An 11274-nucleotide genomic window follows, 5' to 3' on the forward strand; every position below is an offset into this window, starting at 1 on the left:
GACAGCATTGTCATCAGCCAATCACATCATTGATCTCCTTTCAACCTGCACTTTATTCCACTCTTGAACCTTTCTTTCTTTTCCGTCATTCCTTCTTCGACGTGTAGATTGAACAGTATGGACATAATATTACATCCCTGCCTAACACTCTATTTAACCCGAGCTCTTCGTTCTTGATCTTCCACTCTTACTGTTGCCCGTTGGTTGTTGTACATATTGCTTATAACACGTCTTCCTCTACACCTTACCCCTATTTTTCTCAAAATTTCGAACATCTTCCACCATTTGATATTGTCGCACGCTTTTCTTGCTTCTATTATCAGCCGAAAATTCAGAATTGCTTCTCTGCTGCATTTACCGTTCCTAAAGCCAAACTGATAGTCATGTACCAGATCATCAGTTTTCTTTTCCAATCTTCTGCAAATAATTACTGTCAGTAACTTCAATGCATAAGCTGTTAAGCTGATTGTGTGATAATTCTCGCCCTTATCGGCTCCTGCTAGCTTCCGAATTGTGTGGATGATGTTTTTCTGAAAGCCTTTTTCTTAATCGTCAATCTCACACATTCTACACATCACCGTGAATAGTCCTTTTATTTAAACGATTTTAGAAATACCGATGGAATGTTATCTACCTTTTCTGCCTTGTTCGATTTTAATCCCTCAAAGGTCTTTTAAATTCTGATTCTAGCACTTGGATCCCCTATGTCTTCTCCGTCTACTACTGTTTATTCTTCTATCACATAGTCAGACAAATCTTCTCCCTCGTGGACGGTTCGGTGCACTCTTTCCACCTAGCAGCTATCTCCTCTGAATTTACCAGTGGAATTCCTAGTACACTCTTAATGTTATCACCTTGCTTTTAATTTCGCTGAAGGTTGGCTTGACTTTTCTTTTTGCTGAGACAGTCCTTCCGACAGCCGTTTCTTTATCGATTTCTTCACATTGTTAATGCAGCCATGTAGCCTTAGCTCCCCTGCACTTCCTATTCATTTTATTCCTTAGTGAACTGTACTTCTGGACTCCTGAATTTTCCTGAACATTTTTGTACTTCCTTCTGTCGGCGATCAACTGAATTATAAGGAGCGTTCAATAAGTAATGTACCACAATTGTTTTCTACGCCAATTTCGGCTCAAAAATTCGTAATTTGTTGTGGGATATCGTGGAATATTCCGGCTCCAGCCCCTATAGTTCCTCGAGGTTCCGATAGGTGGCAGCGCTGTACGTAGCCTTCAGATAGGTGTTTGTAACGGAGTTGCCTACTAAGCAGAGAGCTTGCATAGAGTTTCTGTTGGCAGAAAACCAAGCATCGCAGATATTCTTAGACGCTTTCAGAATGTCTACAATGGCCTGACAGTGAACCAAAGCACAGTGAGTCGTTGGGCGAAACGTTTATCGTCATCGCAACAAGGCTGCACAAACAAGTCCGATCTCCCGCGTTAGACCGGCCGCGCACAGCTGTGATTCGTGCAGTGTTGGAGCGTGCCGACGTTCTCATTCTAGGTGATCGATGGATCCCAACCCATTCCTACTGCCAAACCCCTATTTTCGCGCAACTATTCTAATATTCTTCTCCATACAACCGCATTCGATCACTCCATCGTTATTATATTTTCATCTCCTTTTACGTACTGAGCCGCGCGGGATTAGCCGAGTGGTCTTGGGTGCTGCAGTCATGGACTGTGCGGCTGATCCCGGCGGAGGTTCGAGTCCTCCCTCGGGCATGGGTGTGTGTGTTTCTCCTTAGGATAATTTGGGTTAAGTAGTTTGTAAGCTTAGGGACTGATGAGCTTAGCAGTTAAGTCCCATAGGATTTCACATACATTTGGACATTTTTTTTCGTACTGAATTACCCGATCGCTATCCACATACGCTTCTTCTGTCTCTTCATCTTCTCCCTGCAACGTCGGCATGTATACCTGAACTACTGTTGTCGGTTTTGATGAGAACAGCCTTGTCACTGAACTCTTCACAGTGGCCCACTCTCTGCCCCACCTTCCCACTCACAAGGAAACCTATTTCGTTATACCATTTTCTGCTGCTGTTGATAATTCTCTATACTCGTCTGACCAGAAATCCGTATCTTCTTTCCATTGCACTTCGCTGACCACTATATCTAGATTTCCCTTTTCCTATTTTCTAGGTTCCACACGATGTTCAAACTTCTGACATTCCACGTCCCGACTCTTAGAACGTTGCCTTTTCGTTGGTTACTCAATCTTTTTCTTACGCAGTCTCCTCCCGGAGCTCCGAATGGGGAACTAGACCCGAATCTTTAGCCACTGGAGAGATAATGACGCTTTTTCAGTTGGAGACCACATGCTTTGTGGATACACATTATACGTCTTTAATGCAGTGGTTTACGTGGCCTTCTGCATCCTTATGGCGTCGACCGTTGCTGATTCTTTCGCCTTTTAAGAGCAGTGTCCTACCGCTAGGGCAGAAGAGTGCCCTGAAACTTTATCCGCTCCTCCACCCTCTCTGACAAGGTCTGTAGCAGAACGAGGGTGACTACTTATGCCAGAAGCTTTCGACCGCTATTGCTGATGAATGTCATTCAAAACTTAAACAGTGGCGAGATTGGAACCCGGACTCATGACGGTTTGGTTAACTCTCGGAATTGCTACCCCTAGACCAAGTGTATCACAGGTGGTTTTTCGGATATATAAAACCACTGCTTCTACTGCATATAAATATTTTTATCTGATACAAGTAATTACATGGCTGGATAAAATGTAATTATGGCAGAAGTTATTTAAAATTATTTTGAGCGTATTTTTTGGAAATAAGAGTAGTATATTCAGTCGTGTGGCAAAAGGGGCGTATGGAGAGAACAATGGTAGTTGCCTAAATGATTGGTCTAGTGTTGATAATAATGCGGAAACTAGTGTGTGTGTGTGTGTGTGTGTGTGTGTGTGTGTGTCTGACATTAAGTAGTCCTAAAGATGCTAGGATGCTAGCTTTTATCTATGCTTTCGTACTGCAGTATTATATAGAAATGTTTCTGAATTAGAAACTTCCAGAAGACATCAATCTGTAGACTTTTTCTGTAACTTCAGAGCCTAACTGCCCGGCAAGACAATGTTGAGCTTCGACCAGTCCTTAAGGATATGGATGCACTGTTTCGCTCCTGCTCTTCAACAAATACACCGAGGAAGCAATGACGATACTAAAAGAAAGGCTGAAGAGTGGGATTAAATTTCTGCATGAAAGGATATCAGTGATAAGATTCGCTCATGACACTGCTATCCTCGGTGAAAATTAAAAAGAAATACAAGACATGTTGAATGGAATGAACAATGTAATCAATAAAGAATAAGCATTGAAAGTAAACCGAAGAAAATAATGAGCAACAGCGGAAGTGAAAACAAGAGAAAACTAACATGAAAATTAGTGATCACGAAAGAGAAGAAGTCATTGAATTCTGCTACATTGGAAGCAAAAGAACCCATGACGAATGGAGCAAGGAGGACACAAAAAGCAGACCAGCACTGACAAAAAGGACATTTCCGACGAAGAGACATATACTGATATCAAAGATACACTATGTCCGTTATAATTATCCGGGCTGTTATGCTGTGGTCGGTTGATGAATTCTGTGTCGATTCCCAACGTTTCGTCTCCGACTGCGGGAGACATCTTCAAGGGGGTCCGTAGCTCAATGGAAGGTCCAACACACCCACTGGCTCGCTACTGACTGCCGCTAAATTCCGTGTGCGCGCGCTCCCACGCCGTGGCGTGGTGTCACGTGTTTTGAAAACGTCAGTGCAATTGGCCGCTGTCCGCCGCCGTCGATCGCCGTTGCCATCACCCAGTAGTGGACGGGTGGTACACATCTTCTTTGACACCGGCATCCATATACCGTTTAATTTCACACCCTCCTCCTTTCGGTTGAAATTATTTGGGTGTTTAGAGATTTCGATTGCCTCCCTGTAGAGCCTTTCGTAATATCCGCTTGTGGCCGCTAGTACTTGCGTCTCCTCGAAACGAATGTTGTTGTTCCCTGGCTGGAAAGCATGCTCCGCAACAGCTGATCGTTCCGTTTCTCCTCTTCTACAATTTCCCTTATGCTCTTCCAAACGTTTAGAAATAGTTCTTTTGGTGGTACACACATAAACACCACAGCTGCATGGGATCCTATACACTCCAGCTTTTACCAGTGGTTTGCGAGCGTCCTTGGCAGGCTTAAAGTATTCCTGCATCTTCCTGATGGGCTTGTAAATTACGGTAATATTCCGCTTCGTCAAGATCCTCCCTATTCTTTCCGTTACATTTTTAACAAACGGCAGGAAAACCTTAGATTTTGCGATAGCAGGATGTAGGTATGCCGAATTCATGGTGAACGCCATCTGCCAGCGTGTGTAGTGCCAACAATAAAATTCGGAAGCGGTGGTGTTATGGTATGGTCGTGTTTTTCATGGAGGGGGCTTGCACCCCTTATTGTTTTGCGTGGCACTGTCACACCACAGGATTACACTGATGTTTTAAGCACCTTCTTGCTTCCCACTATTGAAGAGCAATTCGTGGTTGGCGACTGCTTCTTTCAACACGATCGAGCACCTTGTTCATAATGCACGGCCTGTGGCGGAATGGTCACAAAAATGTTCAAATGTGTGTGAAATCTTATGGGACTTAACTGCTAAGGTCATCAGTCCATAAGCTTATACACTACTTAACCTCAATTATCCTAAGGACAAAGACACATACCCATGCCCGAGGGAGGACTCGAACCTCCGAACCAACGGCACAGTCCATGACTTCAGCACCTTAGACCACTCGGCTAAGGAGTGGTCACACGACAATAACATCCCTGTAATGGACTGGCCTTCACAGAGTCCTGACCTGAACCCTATGGAACACCTTTGGGATGTTTTGGAACGCCGACGTCGTGCCAGGCCTCACCGACCCACATCGATACCTCTCCTCAGTGCAGCACTGCGTGAATAATGGCCTGCCATTCGCTAAGAAACCTTCCAGCACCTGACTGAAAGAATGCCTGCAGGAGTTTAAGCTGTCATCAAGGCTAAGGGTGGACCAACTCCATACTGAATTCCTGCATTACCGATGGAGGGCGCCACGAACTTGTAAGTCATTTACAACCAATTGTCCGGATACTTTTGATCACATAGTGTAGGAATCAGTTTGAGGAAGACATTTCAGAGAATATATGTTTGAAGCATAGCATTTTATGGAAGTGAAACATGGACTGTGAGGAAACGGAAAAGAAGAGATTTGAAGCATTTGGGATATGGCATTAGAGAAGAATTTCGAAAATTAGGTGGGCTAATAAGAAACTAGGAGGTTCTCCTAAGAATCTGCGAGGAAAGGAATATATGGAAAATACTGACAAGAAGAAGGGACAGGTAGCCGAGCGGTCTAAGGCGCTGCAGTCATGGACTGTGCGGCTGATCCCGGCGGAGGTTCGAGTAGTCCCTCGGGCATGGGTGTGTGTGTTTGTCCTTATGACAATTTAGGTTAAGTAGTGTGTAAGCTTAGGGACTAATGACCTTAGCAGTTAAGTCCCGTAAGATTTCACACACATTTTTTGAAGGGACAGGCTGTTAGGACATCTGTTGAGACATCACAGAGATTGTAATACATCCAGTAAATAACTGAGTAATGGAAGGTGCAAGTGCTACTCCTAGATGAAGAGGTTGGCGCACGAAGGGAATCCGTGTCCAGTAACTGAAGAATAATGACTAAATAATATATAAGTAAATTATTTTCCTAGAGGTTTAAAGTCGAAGAAGCAACGATGTGTCGATACAGATGACGACAATCAGTTTTTGCAGAGGTGCCCGCTTACCTCTCGGCCAGGTGCAAGTGGTTGTCGCCGACGTACTTGAGGCCGTGCAGGGTGCTGGCCTGGCAGTACTCGCGCGCGCCGCGGCTCCAGCGTGCCAGCCGACCGGAGGGCAGCGGCGAGAGCGGCGGCGGCGACAGGGACGGCTGCACCAGACTGCAGCCCACCCAGGGCACCGACGGTGGCTGCGGCGGCGACGCTGGCTGCCACGGCGGCACCCGCTGCAAAGGAGGCCACCAATCACAGCGCGCCTCGTCATAAGGAAGCGCCAAACGTGGACACTGTCCTAAAGCTACGATACTCGCTGAATTGTCCAAGCCTCGAGGTAGCCACTGCCAGGTCACCAGATGTGGGTCTGGTGTCAAAACCACTCCATTTCTAAGAAATTGGGCTCTCTCCTATACTTTAATACTCGCTTACAATGAAACTTCGGAGGAATCACTTATGCATTGTACTCTGCTGTAATCTGCACGAGGGGCGTTCAATTAGTAATGCAGCATATTTGTTTTCTCGACCAATTTCCGTTGAAAAAGTACGGAATATGTTGTGGGACATCGTGGGATATCCCCGCATCAGTCACTATAGTTCCGTGAAGTTCCGATTGGTGGCGGTGCTATATCTAGGCCGGCCGAGGTGGCCGAGCGGTTCTAGGCGCTAAGTCTGGAAATGCGCGACCGCTACGGTAGCAGGTTCGAATCCTGCCGCGGGCATGAAAGTGTGTCATGTCCTTAGGTTAGTTAGGTTTACGTAGTTCTAAGTTCTAGGGGACTGATGACCTCAGAAGTTAAGTCCCATAGAGCTCAGAGCCATTTGGTGCTATACCTAGCCTCCAAAGAGGCGTCTGTAAGGGACGTTCGTTCCAAGCTGGGAAACTGGGTTTCTTTTGGCGGAAAACCGGAGCATATCAGACATTCATAGGCGTTTTCGGAATTTCTACGGAGATTTGACAGTGAAAAAAAGTACGGTGAGATGTTGGGAAACCGTCCGTCGTCATCGCGACGTATCACACTCATACACCTCGGTGCACGACTGTATGTCTTGTTAGTGGTGCTGACACAGTCGTCCACCAGTTGGACTACGCTACGTCTGTGGCCGTTGGGTTCCTCGGCGCCTGTCAGAAGACCATAAACAACGACGAAGGACCATCTGTCCAGAACTGCTTTCATGTTACGACGCTGATCGTGCCATTTTTTGTCGAACGTCGTCACGGGACATGACACGAGTCCATCACTTGGAACCGTAAACAAATCGTCAATTCGTCGAGTGACCCCACACCACTTCTCCTCCGAAGAAAAAGTTCAAAGCCGTACCCTGAGCCAATAAAGTCATGGACACAGTCTTCTGTGGCTCTGAAGGAGTTTTTCTGCTTAATACGCTCCCTTATGGTGCAACAATCAACTCCGAAGTTTATTGTGCAACAATCAACTCCGAAGTTTATTGTGCTACCCTCAGGAAATTGAAGAAACCACTTCAACGTGTTCATCACCAAGGAAATGCGAACGAATTTTTCCCTCCCCATGACAATGCAGACCCTCACACAATTTTGTCCACCAGCGAGTAGCTCATAAAACTTCATTGGACTGTTCTTCCTCATCCATCCTATAGTCCGGATCTCGCACCTTATGATTTCCATCTGTTTGGCACAGTGAAGGATGTACTCTGCGGGAAGCAGTATGTGGTTGATGGGGAGTTCATTGATGCAGCATTGATGTCGACCAGTAGATTGGTTCTATGCAGGTATATAGGCCCTCCCAGTAAGGTGGCGTAAGACAGTCGATTTGTATTGAAAACCAGAGTATTGTGCCCAGGAGAGTGGAGAATAACATCATGTACTGAAATCCAGAATAAAATCTACCTGATTTCAGAAAAAATTACTTATGGAACACCACTCCTAAGAACATCCTGATGGGGTAATACGAATGATTCTCAACTAAACAGTGACAGGGCGTCACTGATGTCTCAGAGACAGATCACACATGCTTACACTCAATCCTGCTCAGCAGCAGATCCGTTTACACTGCAATAAATAGTTTAGACAAGAAGAAAATAGAAGCTTTCGAAATGTGGTGCTACAGAATAATTCTGAAGATTAGATGGGTAGATCACGTAACTAATGAGGAGGTACTGAATAGAACTGGAGACAATAGGAATCTGTGGCACAACTTGTCTAGGAAAAAGGATCGATTGGTAGGACATGTTCTGAGGCATCAAGGGATCACCAATTTAGTATTGGAGGACAGCGTGGAGGGTAAAAATTGTATAGGGAGACGAAGATATGAACACACTAAGCAAATTCAGAAGAATGTATGCTGCAGTAGTTACTTGGAAATGAAGCAGGCACAAAATACAGTAGCATGGAGAGCTGCACCTAACCAGTCTCTGAACTGAAGGCCACAACAACATCATCGACGTATTTAATTAATTCGCCAGAACCGTGATCCGATGAGCTCATCTCAATTATATAAAGAAAATGGTGGCATTAATGCATTCCGTCTAACCTGATTTTGGCTGGATTCAATGACCAACTCTCTTAAACATTGCGGCCATCAAGGGTCGACATTACCCACAAGTTTTTGCGTAAACCATGAAGAGAGGAACTCGCTCATCCATTCGCCTTGATCTCGGGCTGCCCCATAAACAACTCAGAGGTGACTGGCCGCCCCCCCCCCCCCCCCCTCGCCTGCGATACCCATTCATGAAGCTCTGAATTCCAGTGCCACACGCTGACCGGTTGCAGTCACATACACTCACTTGGCCTGCTGCTTAAGTCCGTCGTATCACGAATGCATTCTAATATCACACATAGGGTATACTCTCAATGCTAGTCTAATGTACTGAAATTTACTACCGCATATATTTCTTAGTTACCGAGACGAGCTAATACCTAAGAGGATAAATCGTACAACAATGGACCAGCTTAGAAACAATCGAACTGGCCATACTTGCTACCTCCTAATGCAACAATTGAACACCTTAGAAACAGATCAAATGGCCATACTTCCCGTCCCCTAATGTGATCTGTGACCACGATAGATAAAATAATCCCACAATAGCTTGCTATAGTTTCAGTGGTTTTATCCTGTACCTGAAGAACATTTTTCTACCAATCTCTGTATCTGGACAGATCAAGACTGATTACCGATCACAGGGTGAATCCACCACGATAATGATAGCAAACATAAATTGATCTCGTCTCCAAAATTCCTCTAAGCGCATTTGCATTGGTTTTCTGACTGATGATCTGTACCGACTCGTCTATCATAGAGTGATGGACATCTCTGTCAGCTTCTCATATTTTGCTTTCGAAATAGCATTGTCACCATTAGATTTTTTTTTCAGTCATCATAATTCTGACCAATCTGATGCGGCCTGCCACGAACTTGTCTTCGGTGCCAACCTTTTCATCTCCGAGTAGCACTTTTGACATACATCTTGGTGTATTTCTATTTGATGGGTGTATTCCAGTCTCTGTTTTCCTCTATAGTTTCTTTGCTTCCGCTGTCCCCTCCAGTACCATGGAAGTTATTCCCTGATTTCTTAACTGATGTCGCACCACACTGTCCCTTCTTCTTGTTAATGTTTTCCATATATTCCTTTCCTCGCCGATTCTGCGGAGAACCTTCTCGTTTCCTACCTTATCATTCCACCTAATTTTCAACATTCTACTAAAGTCCCACATCTTCAATGCTTCTATTCTCTTCTGTTCCATTTTTCCCAGGGTCCATGTTTACTACCATACAACGCTGTGCTCCAAACGTACATTCTCAGAAATTTCTTCCTCGAATTAAGGCCTATATCTGACACCAACAGACTTCTCTTCGCTATGAATGCCCTCTATGCCTACGCTAGTCTCCTTTTATGTCCTCCTTGCTATGTGTGTCTTGTATTATTTTGTTTCCATTATAGCAGAATTCGTTAACTTCGTGTAATTTGTGATCACCAACTCTGAATTTAAGTTTCTTGCTGTTCTCATTTCTGCTACTGCTCACTACTTCCGTCTTTCTTGTTAGACTGCAGGTTCCATTCAACATATCGTGTTATTTTTCTCGCCTTTCACTGAGGACAGCAATGTACACAGCTGTCCTGCGGTGGATGGTACAAACTCAAAAAAAGTGTTTCGCGAGTGGGCTACAGAAATTATCACATCGTGACCCAAGTTTGTGCAGCTTATTTAAAAAAAATTGATCAAATGGCTCTGAGCACTATGGGACTTAACATCTGAGGCCATCAGTCCCCTAGACTTAGAACTACTTAAACCTAACTAACCTAAGGATAGCACAGACATCCATGCCCAAGGCAGGATTCGAACCTGCGACCGCAGCAGCAGCGCGGTTCCGGACTAAACGGCTTAGAACCGCTTGGTCACAACGGCCGGCAACTTCTTGAAGACTATGTTGAGAAATTTCAAGAATTTAAGATAAGATTATGACCCGGGCAGGTCTTTATCTTACCCACATTCTTGCTGAATGTCTTTTCTTCCCCTGGAGTGTTTTCCGCAGCCCTCGCAGATTAACTATGGCTGGCCATTAATCTGCCGGTGATTCTGACAACAGTTTGCCATCGACATGTGCTTGGTGTTCCATTCTGCATCTCTGTGACTCGAATACTGTGTGTCTAAAGTAACACAGTCAGGACACATATACCTCGTCGCCTGCCAACATGACTGTTGGGGGCACAAAATGATATACTTTACCAGAAAATGTAGTTCGTGACTTAATTAGCTTTCTTTTTCATATTACATTAAGGTTTATGATACACATTAGTTTTTGATACTAAGGTAGGTCGTTTAATTTTATCTTATGTAATGTGTTAATGAAGGTAATTTTTATTTTTGTACTTTATCCTTTCATGTTGTCCTGCTAAACTTCAGTCTTGTTTGTCACCATGGATCATCGTTCGGCCTTATCTTAGAGTGGTGGTACGTAACATCTGTGCTACAGCCCTCACATTCACATGTTCTGCTTACAGCCTGTTACCTCATGTTCGCTGATCCAAACATGACATTAATTAGTGTACATGGAACATACACACATAGCCTGACAAAAACAGTGGAACACCCAGAAGACGTGGCCGGAAGTCAATGTAACTTCGTACACACACACACACACACACACACACACACACACACACACACACACAACACACACACAACCATCCATCGACGCGTATGTAAACTATCAGAGCTGGAATCCTTTGTGACAGGTAGGATGTCCACCAGAGTGCACCATTGTTGTTTGTAATTAGAGTCGTTACCACACCTGGTACAGTATACATGGGGCGTGAACAAACGAGTGACCACTGTGAAGAACACGGGGATGCCGTATACTCCTATGAGACAGCGTTACCGCAAACTGACAGAGGTTGAAAGAAGGCTCATTGTAGATCTCTATTTGGCCGAGTGGTCGAATCGTGCACTATCTGGATGTGTGAGGGTTTCGGATGTGACAGTGGGCCGATGTTGGACTGATTGG

At 44.7% G+C, this 11274-nt stretch overlaps 1 protein-coding gene across 1 annotated transcript in view; it reads right to left on the reverse strand.

The window, feature by feature from the left end:
• LOC126355569 (pickpocket protein 28-like) overlaps nucleotides 1–10784 on the reverse strand; it is a 137653-nt gene extending 126869 nt beyond the window's left edge. Inside the window, exons 1-2 of the mRNA XM_050005931.1 lie at nucleotides 10780–10784; nucleotides 5807–5890 (exon numbers count right to left, since the gene is read on the reverse strand). Coding sequence (XP_049861888.1) covers nucleotides 5807–5890; nucleotides 10780–10784 — 89 coding nt within the window. The remainder of the gene's footprint in view (nucleotides 1–5806; nucleotides 5891–10779) is intronic.
• Between the last annotated feature and the right edge of the window lie 490 nt (nucleotides 10785–11274).

This window comes from Schistocerca gregaria, chromosome 3 (assembly GCF_023897955.1).
Source record: "Schistocerca gregaria isolate iqSchGreg1 chromosome 3, iqSchGreg1.2, whole genome shotgun sequence".
In the NCBI taxonomy this organism is placed as follows: Eukaryota; Metazoa; Arthropoda; class Insecta; order Orthoptera; family Acrididae; genus Schistocerca; species Schistocerca gregaria.